The sequence below is a fragment of the Callospermophilus lateralis genome, chromosome 4, assembly GCF_048772815.1.
Source record: "Callospermophilus lateralis isolate mCalLat2 chromosome 4, mCalLat2.hap1, whole genome shotgun sequence".
Classification (NCBI taxonomy): Eukaryota; Metazoa; Chordata; class Mammalia; order Rodentia; family Sciuridae; genus Callospermophilus; species Callospermophilus lateralis.
Genome location: NC_135308.1, coordinates 93,744,285 through 93,766,290, shown reverse-complemented (window position 1 = coordinate 93,766,290; position 22,006 = coordinate 93,744,285). Strand labels below are relative to the sequence as shown.

General features: G+C 37.9%; 1 protein-coding gene across 2 annotated transcripts in view; it reads right to left on the bottom strand.

Moving 5' to 3' along the window:
• Window positions 1-10,663: 10,663 nt before the first annotated feature.
• The window catches only part of Stk38l (serine/threonine kinase 38 like), a 69,536-nt gene continuing 58,193 nt past the window's right edge, over window positions 10,664-22,006 (bottom strand). For both annotated transcript variants that reach the window (XM_077109294.1, XM_077109295.1), the window contains exons 7-14: window positions 20,658-20,812; window positions 20,166-20,268; window positions 19,914-19,975; window positions 17,236-17,353; window positions 16,695-16,818; window positions 15,764-15,859; window positions 14,450-14,541; window positions 10,664-14,351 (exon numbers count right to left, since the gene is read on the bottom strand). In XM_077109294.1, coding sequence (XP_076965409.1) covers window positions 14,224-14,351; window positions 14,450-14,541; window positions 15,764-15,859; window positions 16,695-16,818; window positions 17,236-17,353; window positions 19,914-19,975; window positions 20,166-20,268; window positions 20,658-20,812 — 878 coding nt within the window. In that variant the 3' untranslated portion in view covers window positions 10,664-14,223. The remainder of the gene's footprint in view (window positions 14,352-14,449; window positions 14,542-15,763; window positions 15,860-16,694; window positions 16,819-17,235; window positions 17,354-19,913; window positions 19,976-20,165; window positions 20,269-20,657; window positions 20,813-22,006) is intronic.

Below are 22,006 nucleotides of genomic sequence, written 5' to 3'. Positions count from 1 at the left end.
GTGGGAAGCCCTCCAGAAAGAGTCTTTTTTCTTTTTTTTTTCTCTTTTCCTCTGCAATGCTGGGATGAAACCCAGGGCCTTGCAAATGATAGGAAAGTACTCTACCACTGAGTACTCCCTGTTGAAAATATTGTTTAAGCATTTTGAATATCTTGGAAGTTATTGTTTTATAACAATGACCTTAACCTTTAATTCTAAATATCCTACAATGCAAGCCATATGAGGTACAAAGATGATTCTCTCTACATTTCCTTTTCCTTTAGACTGCTTGTTTTTAACTCCAAGATACTTTCTAGAGATTTAAGCCAGATGATTAAAGACTAAAGAAACCCCAATAATTATTTTACTTAAATAAATATCTAGGGCTGGGGTTGTGGCTCAGTGGTAAAGCACTTGCCTTGCGTGGGTGAGGCACTGGGTTCGATCCTTAGCACTACACACAATAAATAAATAAATAAATAAATAAATAAAATAAAGATATTATATCCATCTACAACTAAAAATAAAAAAAAATTTTAAAATGTCCAGTTTCCTATCATGCCAACCAACATTTAAGTATTCCAGATAAGAATTTTAATATTGTGTAACTGGACTGATTTTTAAAAGAGGTTTAAAAATATTTTGAGTCAAAAAGTTGGATAGGTAATATTAACTTAACAGGACATAATATTAATAGTATGTACCAGTGACCAGTGACAGAGCCCAAGTAGGAGAAGAAAACAGTGTGGGGCACACACATAGCTGAGTGTTTCATAAATGATCAGCCAATACCTAGAAATACTATCTGCTACTACCCAGAACATATGCCACCTGAGATACCAGCTGCAATAAGAGATTAAACTTGGGGGCTCTTAACTTTTACAGCCTCCTGCCACAGGGAAGGAGGGGGTCCTTGCCCAGGCACAGGACTCTAGAAGGCTGGGATGTTGAGAACCAGGGGAGACACTCTAGGCAGCAAATTTGCAAAAAACAGGACAGGAAATCACTGCATCAGAACAGATGTCTTAGGTGCCCTTTGCCGCCTGCAGAGCACCTGACACATCCTGAGTCCCTGATAATGCAGATGACAGTGCTGACGCTGACTAATGACCCAGATCCCAAGCATTGAGTGATTCAGCCCTTCCACATGTGAAAAATAATTAGTCCATCCTAGTTTATCTTGCATAAAGCACTTGTGGTTGAAATTCCACCTAGAAATTGAGGCTAGGAACAGGAGCTTTTGCAATGTGGATTGGGAAATGACTTTTGGTTTGAGTCACAAAAATGAATTTAAGTCACTAAAATTGCACAACTACATCTCAAAAAAGTTGGGTCTGATAATGTCAGGGGTGAAAACATGAAATGGTAAGAAAAAGGAAGGTGAGAAAGCTGTCCCGAGATGCCCAGGGCCGAGACACACTCTGGCAGTCTTGGACATGGGTGGCTCCCTCAAGATGTCCTCTCCCTAGCTCCAAGGACTCTGGAATCATTACCAGGACGATGCCCAGTCACTTGGCAACATGCCTAACTAATCTCAGCGTTACACCATCAACTTGTCAAAAAATGTAAGTGAGCTGGCATCTTCCAAGCCAGTCCTAAGTTGTTGTTTTTTTTTTTTTTTTCCAACAGTGTACGCTAAACCATTGGTTCCCTGCCACCATCACCAGTTTTAGATTTTAATTTGACCATGAGAACTCCATGTCACAGTGCCTAGGAAAAAAGGAGTTTTTAGGGATTCTTTTTTAATTTTTTTTTTTTAGTTGTTTAACTTATTTATTTATTTAATGTGGTGCTGAGGATAGAATCCAGTGCCTCACATGTGCAAGGCAAGTGTTTTACCACTGAGTTACAACCTCAGCCCCTTTTCAGGGATTTTCTGTAAGAAAAATATGACCCCTGTGTCAGATATAGAGACCTGCCTTTATTTTGGTTTCCCTCCAGGAATGAGGAGAAATAGTAAAAACTTTTTTTTCTTGTTCATTTAAAAAAATTTTTTTTTAGTTGTAGATGGACACAATATCTATATTTTATTTATTTTTATGTGGTGCTGAGGCTCAAGCCCAGGACCTAGCACATGGTAGGCAAGTGCTTTACTGCTGAGCCACAACCCCAGGCTCATTGTTCATTTTTTATTGTTTTGTTTTTGGTGCTGGGGATGGAACCCAGTGGCACTTTATTACTGAGTCACATCCTCCACCCATTTTTTATTTTGAGACAGGGTCTAACTTGCTTTGGGCCTCACTACATTGCTGAGGCTGGCTTTGAACTTGCAATCCTCCTGCTTCAGCCTCCAGAGCTACTGGGATTACAGGTGTGTGCCACTGTGCCCACAAAAACATTTTTTTTTCACCCTCCTAATATAAACAGGTGTCTGAAAGGAAGCACACTTTATCAGTGCCACCCAGAGAGCTGAGAAAAAAGGAAAGCACTGGCAGCAACCACAGAGACTAACTCCAGGTCTGTAGTTTTCAGGCTGCACCTGCCCCAGGGTCAGAGGATTCACACGGACCAGCTCTGTTTTCTTATTAGTGAAATGCAGATAATATCACAAGGTTGCTGTGAGACTGAGGAAAGTACCTTTTATAAAAGGCCTAGGACATAGTAGTTTCTCAATAATTTCAGCCTCCATGGAACCATTTACTAAGATTAATTTTGCTTGATTGTTATCTGCTTCACCTTTGGTATTCAACTAAACAGAAAGAAATACACTATCTAAAAACTTCTCACAAGTCCATGAGACTTATCTGAGGAAAGCTGCTTTTAGAACTACTAGCTGCACTTGTATTTCTTTTCTTTTCTTTTTAAGCCCAATTTTAACTCATATGGGACAACACTTTCTTTATGGAAGAGACAGGACTCATTAATTTCACCAAGCAAATTGAAGCTATAAATGAATAATTACATTAAGCTAATATTTTAGAGCATGTACTATTTCCCAAGTACTGACTTAAACATTTTATACACATTTATAATATCTCATTTAATCCTAACAATCCCATAAAGCAAATAACTACAGTTAGCCTCATTTTATAGAGGGGGAAACTAAAGCAAAAGGATTTAGCTTTACTGACATAATAAAGCAGAGCTTAGTCACAAGCCAGAATAGAGAGGGGGTCTTTCTTTTCAAGAAAAGTTTACCCATGTCTTTGCATCATCTGGGAAGACTATAAATATTCAAACCATAGAATTTTTGATATGTCCCTTCATTTACATTCCCACCACTGCATTAAATTTTGAAAGCTACCTCTTCTCAGTGCCATTTTTCAGAGAAGAATCTAAAACTCCATCACCATATTCCACAAGGAAAGTGGTCATTTAAACAAATGACTTCTCTCTGCCTGCCTTCCTTTAGCTACTTGTTTTTCCCCCCGGCCTCCCATCTGCTTTAAATAACAGCTTTTTATAATTATTCTATAATTGCCAGCAGTGGTCACAACGGTCCCATGAAGAAACCACAGAATACTACCAGAGAGTACAAGCAAGAGGAAAAGACAGTGTAACTCTCAACTCGATTCACAAAAGCTCCTCAAAAATACAAATCAAGGTGGTGGTGCGGGGGGGGGGGGGGGGGGTAGTGCACTTGCCTAGCGGGCGTGAGACCCTGGGTGGGATCCCCAGCACCACGGGGTCGGGGGAGGGGGGAGCCAACTCCACTGGTCAGTTTACCCAAGGTGTAAAGGTAAAGGCGAAGGCTGCCGGGCGCTCGTCGGGTGTGTTGGGGGTACATCGCAGAACCGGCTGGTGGTGGAGGGTGCGAAACGTGGTGGACCTGCCTCCGCGCGCTCACCTGTTCCCCCCACGGGGGGCAGTATTGCCAGCTTAGTGGGGATGGGCTCCTAGAAGCCGAGCTCCTTCCGGTACTGAAGACAATTACTTTGTTCAAAAGAAAAAAGAATTTGAAGTTCACGAGGCACTGCAGGCAGACGCCCTGGTGGGCGCCCAAGGGTTGGCGCCAGAAGGTCGATCACCATCGCAGGGTGATGGTGGGCAGGAGGATCGCAGCTCACCTTGGAAACCCGCTGCAGGCTGCTGAGAGCCGGCGGCGTTCCCGGGCTCCACTCCCTAAGTCCCACTCCCCGAGAGGGCCCCCCGGGCGCCCAGCAGCACCAGTGCCCTAAGGGACGGCGGTGGTCCCAGAGACCATCGGAAGAGATGTTGGGGCGGAGGGGACGCGCGCCGGCCTTTCCCTGCTGCAAAGTGGGCAGATCTGGCGTCGCTGTGCTGGCCGATCGCTGCCCGGAGCCCAGGCTGGGGACAACCCCGCGCCGCGCGCCCCACCGGGAGCCGCCGCCGACCGCCTGCAATCTCACCTCCCGCCGCAGCCTCCTCTTCTGCCGCCATCGCGGGCACCTCCCGGCCACCTCCGCAGCCCCGGGGCGGGTAGCATGGAGGAGCCCGGGGCCCGCCCTGCCCGGGTCCAGGCGGCCCCGGAGCCGGGCACCTGCGGGCTTCTGCCCGGTTCCGCGACAGCCGCCACCGCAGCCCCGGGGCGCACAGCCGACGCCGCCTCACTGCCCCGCCGGCCGCGGACACTGGGCAAGCGGACTGGGGCGCGCCCGCCCGCGGGTCTGGGCGCCTCGGGTTGCGGAGCGGGTGAAAGGGACCGCGCGGGCGGGGCGGAGCACACTGGGCCCCGCCCCGCCCCACCGACCCCCTCCGCTGGAGTCCCGCGCTGAAAGGCAGAACCTTTCTCGAAACCCGCCTATTGAAAACAGGCTCCCACGATGGTGTTTTATTGAAGCTGTAAGCCCTTGGCGGGGGTGGTGGCGATGGTGAATGAGGATGTCTGCATGGTGGAGTAGCGGAAGGCGCGGGTTGCGGAGTGCGGGAAGAGTCTTCCCAGGACCCAGCTCTTAGTTGCCCACAGGAGCAGGCCGATGTCAGATAGGGGCTCCGCTGAGGAAGGCGCTTTGGCTCCTAGAACTGTTGGGTAAATCCGTATGTAAGATCCCTTGGCGATCTCTTGACAGTCCTACATCCCAGGACATTTCTAGAATACATCGGTTCAGTGCTCTCTTCCCACTGGTCCCTGGATGGAGTCCTTGGATATACTTTGCCTAGTAGAGGTTAGTGGAGCAAAGGAACAATTGAGAAAATACTAAAACTTGGAAGCCTAAATCTAATAATTTTCCTACCCCGACACAAGCACAGTCCTAACTAGCTGCTGTGTATCCTGAGGGCAGTTCATATGGCCATTAGTAGAATCTGGGCAAGGGGGTTGGAAGTGTGTTCCCTAGCAGAAGTAGGTGACAGGATGACTGTTGAGGTCTTAAGTGGAAACTGGGACTTCATGCACTTAGAAAGAGTTGCTATAAACTACTCCCCCATCACTCTCAAAGACACACCCTAATGAAAACCATTCTTAAAACATTCCTAACTTTTACTTGGAACCCCACCCCAAATTCCACCAACAGTAACTTGTGCTGGCATTCAGAAAGAGTAATTCCACCAAGAGTCTGGCAGATAGTCTCAAGATCCGCCCTAGGTCTCCCAGAATGTGTTTAAACTCTGGCTTTCCCTAGCAAGTGCCCAATTTTGAGATGGTTTTGTAAGGGTGTGTAGAGAGGCTGGAATCTCTTACACCTGGGTATGTGTTAAATGCCATTTTGACGCTGAGGCAGAATTGCTAGGATCCTGTTTTAGTCATCTTGCTTATGAAGTATTTCTCCTATTGTCTCAGTGACCCTCACAAAATCTTTGGTGAGGTGGTTAAACACCTGTAATTCCCGTCTTAGTACAGAGGCAGAGGTTCTGACATGATGAGTATTTTGGCCAGGGTCACTCAGTAAATAGTAGAAGCAAAATCATAAAACTCAGGTCTCCTTCTTAGGAGCTCTTGCAGTGTGAGGTGTCCAATAAGCTTGTCTGTGAATCATTGCAGTCTTCATTCCTTAGAAATGATGATTCACTTCCACCAAAAGCCTGGAAGCAAGAAAGGAGGAATCCAGACACTGAACTATGAAAGCAAGAAGTGTAATAACATAGTAAAGTCGGCCCCATTGGATTCTGTGGGACAAATTCCTCTTAATGCTTCATATGTATTTTCCTGATCAGTCAAGTTTATATTCTACTGGCTATTTCTTTATACTCTTGGGCTCTATTTTCTAAAACATGGTGGGGGAAGTGCCCCAACTTTCTTGTGGTTCTCCAGCCGAACCCAGAACCTTGCACAGGCCTGGCCCTTTTAAAACTTTATTTATTTATTTATTTTTAAATATCTATCTATCTATCTATCTATTTATTATGTGGTGCTGAGGATCAAACCCAGGGCCTCCCACATGCTGGGCACACACTCTACTGCTGAACCACAACCCCAGCCCCTTTATTTTGAGATACAGTTTTGATAAATCACTCAGGCCTGCCTTGAACTTGCAGTCCTGCCTCAGCTTCCCAAGTAACTGGGATTACAAGGGTGCACCACCACCACATCTGCCTCTTTTTCTTTCCTTTTTTTTTAAGGAATAGTTACAAAATATCTCACAGGATAAGGAAGAGATAAGAAGCCACACAATGTCTTGCCAGATGGCTAGGAAGGTAATCTTTCATTTCCAACCAGTTGTTTTCTCATTTTCTCCTTGGGGAAAATGTGATAAAAGTAATTTGAAATATGATTCCCAGAACCTTCTGGTCAACACTATCCCCTTGCCAAAAGCCCAGGAATAGCCTTGCTCTCCAGGAACCCTTGTTTATCCTTGAGTGGACTTATTTTGTTTCACTTTTAAGTATTTAGGCAAGGATGGTACTGTTTTCAAGATAGAGCATGTATTTTTTGCCTATCTAGGAACCACTGCTTCAGGAACTATAAAACTCCATCCTTTTCAATCTCTTGCAGGGATTGTAACAGTGTAATTTATTTACATTGGTTTACCTTAAGGCCACTTAGAAATTTTTTATTTGGTTCAAGGCAAAAATATTCATCTGCTTTGGAGTTAAACCAAAGACATTATTTCTTTTTTTAAAATGTTATATTTTTTAAACCTTTATTTTATTTATTTATTTTTTGTGATGCTGAAGATCAAACCCAGTGCCTCACACATGCTAGGCAAGTGCTCTACCACTGAGCCACAACCTGAAGATATTATTTCTAATGATGCATAAAAAGAATTTTTAAGCTTCTAAGTGGATTGGGGAAAATAACTGAATCAGTAATATTTAAGCTTACTCTTTCATCCTACCCTGTCTCCAGCAACCTGGGGAGAGTGAATCCTGGGGAAGATGCGAAGATACTTGGATCTGCTGAGCCGTTTGATGAATGGGAGTACAGTTGGAGAAACAAGGCCATGAGTGCCCTGTGTGTTCCAAGGGACAGACCTGTAGTGGACTTCCGGTGTGGGAAAGATCAGCTGGAGTTTGGCCTAAGAAGGGGAGGAAAGCAGAGATACTGGGAGGAGAGTCACTCAAGAGAAAGAAAAGATGGAGTGACAGGGGAGGGCAGTGGCAGTTGCCATAGGGAGTGGAAATTCAAGAAACATCTTCTAAAAGGTTATGGGGGAGCTTCATTGTGTAATGCAAAACCTTTCATGTTACTTTCTTGGAAAATAAATTCAGCAAAAGTAACATCCTTCGTAATGATTTTGGGGTTATTATTTATTTTTATTAAAAGTGAAAATATTGAGATTGGCCTTGGGTGGAAGGTAGGGTCACTCACAAAATGCAGTTATTGAATTCGTTTGATCACAGATATTTATTGAGCACCTATCATATTCTAGGCACTACTGTAAAAGTTGACTCCCCCCCCTTTTTTTTAACCTCACCTGCTATGCAGTTACTTTACATAGATGTTCTCACAATAACCAATGAGGCATGCATTATTTCCTTTTGGAAAAGTCCAAAAATGACCTTTCCCCCTTTGCTCAGTGATCCCTTAAGACCAATGTACAGGAGAATGTGCAGAACTTCAAAACACCCTCAGAGATTCTGATGTTAGGTATGGGGTGAGACACATTAAATCTTTATTTCAAATTGGTATCCTAGTTGATTTCGAAACAATTCTGAGATGATTGGAGTACTGTATAAAATATTACCTTGCTAAAAATAAGTTTCCTTAAGGGCCAGGGTTGTGGCTCAAGGGTGGAGTGCTTGCCTAGCATGAATGAGGCACTGGGTTCAATCCCTAGCACCACATAAAAAATAAAAACAAATAAAAAATAAAAATACTGTGTCCATCTACAACTAAAAAAATATTTTAAGAAAATGAATTTTCTTAATCCTAGATTGTTGCAGAGGATAAAGTAGGTGTGTGTGTGTTGGGGGAGGGGTATTTCTCTCAGTGGCAAGACACCAAAATTCTGAGAAAACTGCAGGAAGGAACAAAACTTAGGACAAGAATGAAGAAATCACTGTGCAGAAGTCTTTCTATGTGGAGTTATTGCTTACTGTCATTTGCCCCTTAGGGATTGTGTATGTCAAAGCCTGCACTAATATCTATTTTTGTAGATTCTAGACACTTAAAGCAGGCCCGGTGTCTCAGGGCTTCCTTAGTTCTCTGGGTACAGGAGGTTTCTTCAGGTTCTGTTCAAGATTATTTTACCTAACAGGACAAGGAATAATAAAAGATGTTAGGCCCAAACTGGACAGCTTCCCTTTCCTATTAGGAGTTTCTCCCTTTGTAAGAGATTTAAGTCATTCTATGTTTGGGAGTTTGATCATGAACTTTTTAATTTAAAGGCTAGTCAAAAACCATCTTCCCAATTTAGATAAAGCAATTGAGCCAACAGTAATTAGACCACTGCACCCCTGGCTGGATCTGGGAAGGAACTAAATTGACAAGGGTCTCTATTTTCACTATAATAGCTTTAGAGGAGATGGACCAACAAAGACACAGTCTGCTGATGAACAGGAACTGGGAGAAATGGCAAAAGTACTAAAGAGAGCAAGCCTTGGTCACTGGACCATATGTCCATCCTCATTGTTTGATGTCTAGAGACCCAACAAATCCAAGCTGCTGAGCTATGGTCTAGCACTATGGTTCTCAGTAATCCAGTTTTCCAGATGGGTCAGGAAAGATGTCACTGAACCAGACTTCTTTTATAGGCAATGCACATCCAGCAACAGAATCTAGGAGCTACAGCTTCAGGTAAGAACCACTGCCATAGAGCTGACATCCTTTTGGTTACCTTGTAGCTTGTCAGAATAACCCTAATTTGGTACCATGTGGACTTGTGCTTTAGGTGAGCCTCATCCAATACTAGGAACGTGAGTCTTGATTTAAATCAATAGTCAGGCCTAGCACTGGCTTATTAAAGGACAGCTAATCATGGCCAATAAGATGTGAGGATTACTTTGCTTAAAATGTTTTTGGAAGGTTTTCCTTGCTAGTCAAAAAAGGAGGTACACAAGGTCATTTGTCAAACTAAGGGCCTTGTGCATGCTAGGCAAGTGCTCTATCACCGAGACACACACACCCAGACCCAGAATTTTCTTTTTAAGGCCTTATATGTCATGGGATGCAGAGTCCCTGCAGCTATCTAGTTTCTGAGAAAACAAGACCAAGGACAAAGCCAACACTTTGAGGATAGCAAAGTAAAAAAAAAAAAAAAAGGAAAGAACCTGTGTCCGTGATGTTTTTGAGATGCTGAATTGACTGCCTTGGAAGCTCTGTCTTGTGTCTTCCTGTTATGTGAGATATTCATTTTCCATATTGCTGAAGTCACTTTTACCTGTGTCTTCCGTCTCTGAAGTCCAAGTAACAACTCCCAGTAACAATAAGCATTCTAAGTAATAACTCTTGAAACATTACCCCATGTATTCTTCTGTATTCTAAGAAGTATATGGGGGTAATTTGTCAATGAGACATGCTGTTATGTTTTGGAGGAGAAGGTGCACTGGATTTGGGTTTCAGAGTAGTTTACTACCTATATTTTGGATATCACAATCACTCAGTCTTACGACTATTATCTATAGAATGATAATTTTCTTTATAGAATAGTTGTTAAAAAAACAAATCATGTTAAGTGAAAGCATCTTGTTTATAAAGTTCTTTGTATCACTAGATTCTTTTGAAAGTTGAATTTAGAGTCTCCAAGCTTCTTCTCTTGCCCAAATTCTGACATTTAGTATTTTTCTGTTTTGTCTTACCATGGCATTATTAAAATGATGTGTGTCAGGGAAGAGCTGGAGTGCAACAAGGCTGAACAGGATTGACTGGCTCCCTCTGGGCTCAGTGGAACAGATCATGATTGACTGTCTGTCAGTGTCTTCCACAGAACAGAATGTAGTGGTATCTGAGCCAGTTATATCTTTCTCCTCCATGTTATTTTGAGACATTTCAATATACTGCTTGCTAACTGGTTTTGATTTAGTGGGGTATATAAGCTATGCCCAGCAAGTGCCTAAAAGTAGAATTTGTAACTTGTGCAGTTATGTTTTTAGCTACAAATTTGAACAATTTCAAACATGAACTTGTCGGATTTTGTTGTTGTTGTTGTTTGTGAAGCAGGTAAGTGCTCTACTGTTGGAGCTCTACCTGGAGCTCTCTTGACAGTTTAAATGGAATATAAATGAAACTTCAAATGTTTGTTTTGTTCTTGATGTAATCCTTAAGTATAGTAGTTGTTCTGCAATTTACATCCATAAAACAGTCTTTCCTGAGTTTTGGATAACACCTATCTCAAAACTCAAAAATAAAACCAAAAACACCTCACCAACAGAAATTTTATAAACATAGTTTTTATTTTTGTCTTACCTTCAGTGAAAAAGCCCTCGTGCCACCAAAACATTTTTTTTTTTTTTGAAACACTGAACTCAATAGCCTGATGACTATTTTTCTAGACAATTGCTGGATTATATTGCTTTTAAAAAAATAACTAAGATATATTTTTATTACTTTATTCCTTTTTAAAGCAGCAATATCCCCTCATATTGTCATAAAAATCTAAAATATCTCTAATAGTCCCAAATGTCTTGTTTTTATATTTGTTTTAAGTGTTTGTTTCATTAAGATTTTTCAGAAATAAGTGCACTTCTAAAGAGAAAATAAATTTTAAATAAAGAAAACAGGAAATAATCATGGATGCAGCAAAACAGTCATTTTGAATGTTCTGAATTTTTACAATTCAAAGAATGTTTCTAGTAGCTAGGGATCTTTACTGATTAAAACCTCAATTAATTTATTTGCAGACCATCAAAAGATATTTGTTTCTCCTACCAATTGGAACTAATTGTCTAAAGCTTTTCTACACTAAAACATCAAAAATAAATGTACTTAAAATATGTTAAAACTTCGATTTACATAAAGATATGCAGGTGTTTTCAAAAAAACACAAAACATTGAAGTATGATGCTATTATGGAAATAAGTGAAACCCCATCTGAAGCCTTAGCGAAGAACATTTTATATAGTCCACATTTGGTACTTTCCATTAAGCTAACTAGCTTCTTAGATCAACTATATATTCCATTTTAGAAATGGCTTATTTGTAAGTGGACTCCTTATTTTCAGACAACACAATGCTTTAATACAATTAAAGAATTCAAGCCATGTTAATATAATAAATTCATAAAAGAAAAATATCATAATTTGATTTAATACAAAGGTTTAATAAAAAAGTCAATGTCTACATTAAATCAGGAAACCGAAAAATCTGAATTATACAAGCTTTCTATATACTTAAAAAACCAAAAGCACACAATTTATAATAAAATTCTTTTAATTCAAAATAGAGTCTAATTTAAAGAAAATGTCATTATGTGCAGTTGATTAGATAGGGTTCTGTTATTTAAATTAAATGATTCACCTGAAATTTGGGAAATGTATAATACAGAAAATTCAATCTCAAGGGTACTTTGCAAATTATCTAACTAATTTGCATCATGAATCAAATTCGTAGCTTCCAGAGGGCAGACACAATCTTTAATTGCTTTGAGAGAGGCACTTAAGAAACGCTTCTGATGAGGAGAAATCCCTAAAGATGTGAACCACTCTATTAACTCCAGAAAAGAATGAGGCTCTAAACAAAGCAAACTTTCCAAAATGTCCCTTCTAATGCCAAGAAATCATAACTATTTCTAAGTTGTTTCTGATAATAATGAAGGAAATAAAACTAAAATGCTCTGTTCTTATATGCTCCTTATATTGATTGCAGTCTCTCAGTCAACTTGAATTAGTGGTATTCTTTCTGTTCTAGCATAGTTATGATACTTAAACTACAGACTATTGCAGTTTCTTTGTGTCTTAACTATTCATTAGCACACTAGCAAAACAGTCCTTTTTAAAAAGAAAACGTGAAATTTAAATAAAGAAAACAGGAAATAATCATGGTTGCAGCAAATTGTCACTGTAAATGTTCTAAATTTTAACAATTCAGAGAGAGAATATGTCAAGTAGCTAGGGATCTTAGCTAATTAAAATCCCTTTTAAAAGGGAGTGTGTTGGAGAGAGAAAATATCACAAACCCCAGCAAGAGTTAAAGAATTTTGTTTCTTTTTTAAATTAAAGGCAGTTAGAAAAATCAGTTAAATTGAGATAACTCCAGAGTTTTCACAATTTTCTCTCCTAAATATTCAGTCACATGATCTAACTAGAAAAATGGAGATGAACTACTAGATGAACACATAAAAAGTACTCAACAAATGCTTAAAAATAAAGAAACAAACCAAAGGAGGGGGACACATCAGGATGGCCTTCCTGAAACATTGGGAGTTACTTAGCAACAGTCATCAGTTTTTGTAGATTTGTATAATGCTCCTATGCAATTCTTTCCCTTTAGGAAAGACATCCTACAAATAAATCATCACTTTAGATTTTGATCACAGATCATTCATTTATAATTCTATCAATTAACAGTTATGATAAACATTAGGCCATTCTTTAATAAAGTATTATCTTCAACTAGTACATATGAAACCAAAACCTTGGGATAGTCATGTTAGAATTAAAATGTTGAGCAAGAAAAGATTATTTAATTATTAGAGAACTACCCAAAGAATTTGATGCTGACATTTGCTCTCTTCCTCTAATAACAATCTCTTGGCCTGCATTTACTTCCTTATATCTATTGGTATTAACCAGAGTGGTGCAACTCAACCCAAATAGTGCTGCCCTCAAATAAGCTGATCTCCATCAGAGAGAGATCTTTCATGTCTGAATACAGCATTCCCATAGGAAAGTAAAATTCTATTCCGCTGTGAGCATCCACTCTGTTTAGGATCTTTGGTACATTTGGAGCATAAGAAAATAATGGCACAATAATACAAGTACTATCAAAGGAAAAAATTTGATCAAAAGAAATAAAAGGTAACTAGCCATGATATGTAACAACTTTCTATAAAACCAAAGTAAATAGCTCTTTGTTCTTTATAAGTCCATTTACATAATCAGAAGTCTGACATTTAAAAAAATAGTTTAATAAAAATACGCTAGGTTCTACAAGCAGCCTTTACGGTCATTTCTGAAATTCAACTCACCATAATCAAATTAAAATAATGCCATGTCTTCTTGTTAAAAAAAGAAGTCTTCTTGTCACAAAAAAAGCAACTTTACATTTTGTATAATACAGTACATCTCCCTATGAATATACAGACTACATATATAAAGGTCATCAGTATTTCTGACCACAAAGTAAATATCTTAGTGGAGTTCTTTGAGTGAACGTATTAAAACTTCCTCTTCCTTATTAGAAACTTGTCACTCCCTACAGTGGAGTTTGTGTAATAACTTGATGATAAAATTCTATTTTTAAAGAACCAGTGTATCTCTTTTTAAATTTCTTAAAACCATTATAGAAATTGTCTTCATATATATTCTACAGATGTCCAAACCAATAGGGCAAATGTTCTAACTATGGAAGATGGCTTTTACTGATTATCTAGACCCATAAGATTTGCAGTGAATCAGCAATACTGCAGTGTTACCTACAGGTTAGCCTATGCTGCTTTAAATGATATGTATTTCTCCTGAATTGATTAGAGGTGTTACAGTTCTAAGCCAAAGCACACACAGGCAGAATGGACCTTAATACGCACGTAGGCAGTGCAGTTAGAAAGGGATGTACGTTCCTTTTATTCCAGTACCTTCGTATAATAAAGTTAACAAAATCAATAAAATATTTAAAAAAAAAAAAAGCCAGCTGGCACTGCCAACCAATTCCTGTAGTAGTCTTAGAAATCCTAATCCTGTAGAATTTCCTCTTGTAGTCAATAAGCACCACCATCTTCAGGGTATTTCAGTGTCTTGTTACCTATGCCAAGCAAGCCTGGTGATGCAGCTACCTGAGTTCTCTTGGTTATGGGTGACTGTGATCTTCATTCATAATTTCCCAGCTTTCATGTAGGTGGGGATAGAGCCACGCTGAGTCAACCCTTCAAACCTTTTGTAGGTATAATTGAGAAAGACCCAGTCTTTGGATTTATAGTCTGGTTCTGTGGTATTTGGCACTAGAAAGATAGAAAAATTAACCAAGAATATAGAAATTTCATTAGTAAAATGTCATCTTCATAGACTTTTAATAGCATGAGTTATAAGATTATCTTACCTGGTTGTAAGATATCAGATTCAGGGAAGTCATCAAAATTTGAAGTGTCATCAATGCTCTTGATTTCTATAGGGATTGCTGCTGGCCTTTCCCTGTAAAATAAGGTACTGAGTAACCATGGGAAACTTTCCTGAATTCTTTATTTTCCAACAAATAATTCTTACAAATCTTGTGTGCTATTTTCTAATTAAAAAGGCCAATGACATTTATTGTGGATATGAGAATAGTTCAGTGGATTTCAAAATAGTTGAGTATAAATTTTTACAAAAATGTTTTCATTTACTTAGAATTTTAAAATTCTTGTGCCAAGACTTTTTCATGCTATTTTTAAGTAGAAAAAGAGTGACCGATTTTACAGTTATATAAAATAGGATATTGTGAGGACTGGATCCTACTTAAGTAATTAAGGACTAGAATTCTTCTAGTAGAAGATCCAAAAATTCAAAGTTATTTGGGAAAATAAGGTACTACATATTTGTGATGAAATGTGAATGCAAATACTTCTCAGTTGTATGAATTTCAAGAGAATCAAGAAATTAGGTTTTTTAAAAAAATAGTCTTGAATATGCCTTCTTTTTTTTAAAATATATATTTTTTTAGTCGTAGATGGACATATATCTTTATTTATTTATTTATTTGGTGGCCGAGGCTTGAACCCAATGCCTTACACATGTAAGGCAAGTGCTCAACCACTGAGCTACAACCCCAACCCTGGAAGTGTCTTCTTATCATGTTAAAAATATTTGGCTATAAAAATCATTAAAAGAAACTATCAGTTTTTATTGTATATTTTTTAGAGGGTGGGATACTGTGGATTGACCTCAGGAGCCACATCCCCAGCCCTATTTTGTATTTTATTTAGAGACGGGGTCTCACTGAGTTGGTCAGCACCTCATTTTTATGGAGGCTGGCTTTGAATTCAAGATCCTCCTACCTCAGCCTCCCAAGCCGCTCGTATTACCAGTGTGTGCCACCACACCTGGCTTACATTAAGGAATTTTCAACAATATTTTAATGAATACATTGGGTGTTAAGTTTACCAGATTATGTAAAAGGTACTAAGATATTAAGTAGAAGGTTCTAAAAAGCAAAATGTGTTTTTTTTTCCTTTACAGTGGACATTAGCCTATGATAAGTCATTAGCTATATAGCCAGTATAGTCTCACTTATATAACCCCGAAAACATTGACTTGATAATATTATAATAGTGGTACTTCTTCTGCTAGGGGTAATCTAGCAGAATTGAAGGTAAATTAATCACCAAATCTAGAAACTCATAATACTCAGACTTCTCCCCAAAGTCCAGCAACATACCTTATATGCCCCCAGTCTACGCCTTCAAAAAAGGGGTGACTTTTTATTTCTTCTACTCCACTATTCCCAATTCTATTTTCAGAATCAGTACAAAATCTATAACAAGAAAACAAATTATATACAAATTATATCTAAAGTACTCGGGTTATTTTTTTTATTTTTTTAAAGCATTACAAAATTTTTTTTTGAAGTTTACTATATCTATTGTGGAAAATGTGGGAGAAAATAAAAATCACCCATAATTGTAGTATTTAGGGATAACTATTATAAATTACAATGTATGTAGCCAGTCTGCTGTTGTTGAACATTTAGATGGTTTCCAATTTTTCATGACTAAAACAATATCAAGATAAACATACTTAAATGTTTATATACGTCAAATTATTTGCATAAGCAAAACTCTAAAAGCAGAGTCGCTAGGTCTAAGGTCATATATAGTTTAAAGATTTTTTAATGACAGGCTGTTCTCACAGGTTGTTCCATTTATAATCCTTCCATCTCTTCACAGCAGTACCAAAATACATCTTAGTTATAGAACAGAATAGAATCTTTTGCTTAGATGATTTCATATACAGACTTTCATAAAAAGGAGTACCTACCACTAACAAATTTCCTTTCCCTCTTCTCTTTAATAGGATTAGGTCACTGCATTCTAACAGGAGTGACATTTTGCTTTTAATGTGTATCAGTCCCTGAAACAATACAAGACTTCTTCCCTCTTCTTGACTCCTACTTTTTTTCCATTGCAAACTTCCTTTTAAGAGTTTACATTAAAAAAAAAAAAAAAACCAAAAAACCCTTTTCTTTATTGACTTCTTTGGCTATGTAGATCAGTGGTATCCTCTCTTGACACACAAAAGTGAAACAGATCTTTTAGGTACCTGTGAAGTGTTAAGACACCCTGAACTCCTCTAGGGGTTTAAACACTAACCTGAGAATTAAATCCTTGGCTTTCTCAGAGATAGGTACTTCTGGAGGAAATACTAGAGTTTCTTTCCAAGTCATCACTTTTCTGTATGTTTCTTGAGGCGTTTCGGAGCAGAAAGGTGGATAGCCTACATGTCACAAAGAAAAACAAAAGCTTTGTCAGCTTTTGTGATTAATTAAATTGTACCTACTAAATATGTGCCACAAGAAACAATGCTGAATGCTGTATTTAATTTAAAAAATACCACCATTCATCAATTTACAATAAAATTGCCAATAGAGTCAATAAAGGATTTTAAGTACCCCTCTTCCTTATTTTACCTGAAAAGTCATGCAGATACATGAATGTCCAGGTAAATACCTGCCTTCCTTCAATAGGATCCCTAAAGAGTCCTTTGGTATTTGGTAGTATTTAACATTGCAGAAGGTTAGAAATAGGTTTAAAGTAGTTAAACTACTTTAGCCCATGATATCTGTAACATGTTCAAACAATAGCACTCAAGGTAACGCACACATCACGTATATAAGTTAACGACAGAACATACCTATTAACATTTCATACATAATCACTCCCAAAGACCACCAGTCACACAACTTGTTGTAACCAGTCTGCATGAAGACTTCTGGAGCAATGTAATCTGGTGTCCCAACTGTGGAATATGCCTGCAAAGGAGCACCTTATCAAACCAACACTCAGAACATTTAAAAAACAATAAAACAAAAAAAATCCCAACCACCTGAGTATGATTTACTACTGAAAAAAGTAATGTTTAGAGAAGTTAATTTTCCCTTTAATAACTTATTCCATATGTTTATCATATGCAAGGTGAGTCAGATTCTATGTTACAGAATACATGATTTCTGCTTCCTAAGATGCTCAACTAAGTAATTATATGTGTAGCCCTAAGTCCATCTCAAAACAGAATGAAAAGGTTGAACCCTGGCTGCCCTGTCACTACTATTGTATTCTTGGGCAAGTTATTTAAGCTCTCAGAGCCTCAGCTTCTGCTTACAAAAATCTGTGGTAATAAAACCTGCCACAACAGAGTTGATAAAACAAGAATAAAACAAGAAAAGGAATATACTTTGTAAACTAAAAACTACTATAAGCATCTGGTATTTTATATAAGCATCTGGTTCTTATCCATTCAGGAAGCTATGCAGTTTTACCACTGAGCCTCATTCCCAAGTCCATTTTATTTTTTATTCTGAGATAAGGTCTTGCTAAGTTGCTTAGGGTCTCGATTAATTGCTGAGGCTGGCTTTGAACTTTTGATCCTCCTGCCTCCGTCTCTGGGATTACAGGCATGCTTCACTGCACCTGGCTTCATTCTTAGTAAATTGTTTTTAAGGAGTAGTTCTCAATGAGAGCTAGGTGTTATTTCTGATGTAACAAGCAGATTTTGTCATCTCAACAATCTGGGAGAAAACATGATTGGCAGTTAGTGGGCAGAGGAAATTTCCTGTCCTAAATAGTAATAAAGTACTTTTTTACTTCTTCCTTGGGAAACCCTCATGCAACACAGGATAACTATTGGCCATGAGAACATTAACCTATGATTACCTTTGAAAACTCTGTAAAGAGGAGGTAAAGAATTCTCCTATGATATTTTTAACTAGTATTCATTATTTTCTTTTAAAAGTAGGCAATACTGCAATTCTTTTCTCAGCTGTAAAATATGACCCAAAAGTGACACACTGAAAAGCAGAATGGAGTTTTCCTCAATGCATTGCTCAATACATTTAAAAAACACTGAACTGTTTTTACAAGAGTTTTCAATTACTTGGTCTAATAAGAGAATAAGGTAAATCATGCAAAGGCTGTTTATTTGGTTTTAGAGGGTGTCAAAATATTATTTTTCAGTCTATTTACTTCCCTAAAGGAATGGTGAGTTAGAATCCTCATTCATTACTTGGTTGAAGTGAACAAATATTTATAGAGTATCTATATGTGCCAGACATTGTATGAGAAGGTGGAAAAACAAAGTCAAAAGGCACATTCTTCATCTTATGAATGTTCATGGTTCTGGATAAAGGGAAAGAGGAAAAGGGGGAAACAATTCTTATAAATTTGCTAAGTAACAGAGGAGAAATAGTATGGGGTTAAAAGTAGTGTAATTCTACATTAACGGAATAATGAAGTTTACCTGTGGCAAATTTTTTGTGGGGGTGGGAGGGTTGGTTACTGGGGATATAATCCAGGGGCATTTTATGGCTGAGCTACATCCCAAGCCCTTTTTTACTTCTTTTTTTTTTTTTTTTGTACTGGGGATTGATACTCAACTACTGAGCCACATTCCCAGCCCTATTTTGTATTTTATTTAGAGACAGGGTCTCACTGAGTTAGTCAGCACCTCACTTTTGCGGAGGCTGGCTTTGAGATCAAGATCTTCCTACCTCAGCCTCCTGAGCTGCTGGGATTACAGGTATGAACCACTTTTTTGCTTTTTTTTTTTTTTTAAAATAACACCACCCTTTTTTTTTAAAAAAAAAAAAGGGTGGTGTTATTTTATTTGGATCTTTATTTTGTACATTTATATGCAATGCTGAGAATCAAACCCAGTGCCTCACACATGCTAGACAAGTGTTCTGCCACTGAGCTACAACCCTAGCCCATTACTTTTTATTTTGAGAAAGGATCTCACTAAGTTGCTGAGAGTCTCGCTAAATTTTAGAGGCTGGCCTCAAACCTGTGATCCTGCTGTTGAAGCCTCTCAAGATGCTGGGATTATAGGCCTGCACCACCATACCCAGCTTGAGGCAGTTTTGAATCTATTCTATCATAACACTGTTGAAATCCCAAATTTCCTATTTACTTGATCTCTAAAGAAGTTCATAGAAAAGGGCAACCACTTTTTTACAATTGTTATTTTTTGTATCAGGATTTATATCACAGCACAGAAAACAAGGAAATGGAAATCTCATGCCATTCACACACTCAGTATGTTTTATTTACAGTGCTAATTACTATTAAACAGATGAATTACTTACTCATATTAATTCTCAATAAAGTACTCTAAAATTAAATCATAAAGTAGATTTTTCTAGTTTGCTTTATAGGCAAGAAAATCATAAAAAGAAACAGAAAACTATGTGAGCCCAGAACAAGCACCATCATTGAAGGGAGTACTAATCACTGTGAAGACAAAACAATTAAGTAGAAAACAGATGAGATTTTAGGACCAGCACACAAAATTCTCTCTTGAAAATGTGGTTAACTCACCAGTTGTCTCCTGTTTTTCTTCCATGTTTCCGCTTTCCTCTTTGAGTTCATGTTCTGAAATGCTAATTTCAACAAGACAGAATTATAATCACGAGGGGAAAACTCTTAGCAAAAGACAAATCACATATAAACATCTAAAACACAAGGTAAATTCAGTTGAGTGGGGAGAGGAAGGGAGAAAATTATCATTTCTTAACAGTACTGCATTTAATCAGCTATAATATCTTAATCAAAATAAAAAAGCAAACTTACAGAAGTCACTTGGTGGGTTGTGTGTAAGATTTCTGTAGAATTCAGTCCTGTGAGCTTTCTTTAACCCCGTGCATAAACCAAAATCAGATAATTTTACATGTCCCTAAAAAAAATTTCAGTAAAACCAGATTATATCAACTTTGAAAAAAAGGCCTTATTATAAACTCCTCTTTTAAATGCAATTATTATTAAAATCTTTGGCTTAAAATTCATACAGATAAAAATGTAAACTTAGAAATATTGGAGGAGGAGGATTTTTTTTTTAAAGCATAAAATAGAAGGAGATTAAAAAACAAAACAAAACATGGATTTATCCCCAGCACTGCAAAAAAAAAAAAAATCATATCCCCATGATACATTCCACTCCAGAGGCCTCTCCTATTGTGCTGTTCGGAAATAATTCAAATTACAGTTGTATATTTTTAATCATAAAACCAGCTTTACTCTATAAACTAATCAGCAACCTCATAATTCACCAGTTTATGCACATGCCTTGGCATCCAATAAAAGGTTGTCTGGCTTGATATCCCGATGGATGAAGCCCAACTGGTGGATTGCATCTATTGCCAGAACAGTCTCTGAAATGTAGAACTGTGTTTCCTCTTCTGTCAAGGTATCCTTCTTCATTAACAATGTCATCATGTCACCTAAGAAAAGGGAAGCATCATGTTACTGAAAATGCTTCAAAAGGGGAGGAAATACCCTGCAAAAGCTTTCTTTGTATTTTTACAATGTATGTCCGATTTGGCATTTTGTGATCCACCCAGTACACCTCTAACCATCTCTGGAGCTAAACAAAAGTCACGTTGCATAAGCAAATTTTGATGACATGCAATGGTTTTAGAGTAGAGAGTCTTTTGAAACCAAATCAGAACAGAGCTGATAGAAGCTGATGAAGAAATATAACTCCATTCAGAATAAGTTGCTGAAGAAAATAAGTCAAACTGCAAAAAGAATCAGAATAAACACAGCAGGAAACCAGACATACTCTTTAAAGTTTCAAAAATAGCCTGAGCTCCTTAGTCCAAAGAAAATAGAACATTAGCTCACTTTAAGAAATCACTTCTAGGCAGTCTTTTATTTTCAAGAAAAATTTTCCTTTAAAAAAGGGCAAATAATAAGTAGTTTTTAGTACTGTAAGCACTAGTGCATTTGCAACACAGGATTGATAACTGATAATATTTTCTCATATCTGCTTTGAGTCTTTTTAAAAAAAGACTATACAGAAGTATTCTTTGTCCTCCACTCCCATTCTATTTCCCACTCCCTCTTAGCTGAGTAACAATGGATAATTTGGTTTGGTGTGTATCCTTCCGGCTTATTTATAAAATATGGTTTCACATATGTATGTATTAATCTAGAAATTTATAGTTTTGGGTTTTTTAAATTTTACCTAAATGCTGTCAAATTATGTGTAATTTCACAGCTTGTTTTTATTTCATTCCACTGTTTCTGAATTTATTCTGGAATCAGATAGAGCTTATGACTTTTAATTACAGCTAAAAAATTTCCATCACATAATTTGGACAGATTTTATTGTTCTATACTTCTAATGACAGGCATTTGTCTTGCATGTAGTTTTTCACTATTATTATTAAGCATTCTTTTGCACATTTCTTGTGCACATGTAGGGAGAATCTTCAGGGAGAACAGCTGGTTGTGAAAGTACTGGATCATAGGCCACATGCATTTTCAGATTCACTGAACATCTCTAAATTGCTCTCCATCAAAGTTATAGATCTACTTACAGGAGGTCAGTATCTTCTACAGTCTTATCAATATTCATTATTATCAGACTTGAAGGCTTTTGATAATCTGATGAGTGTGAAATGATATATCAT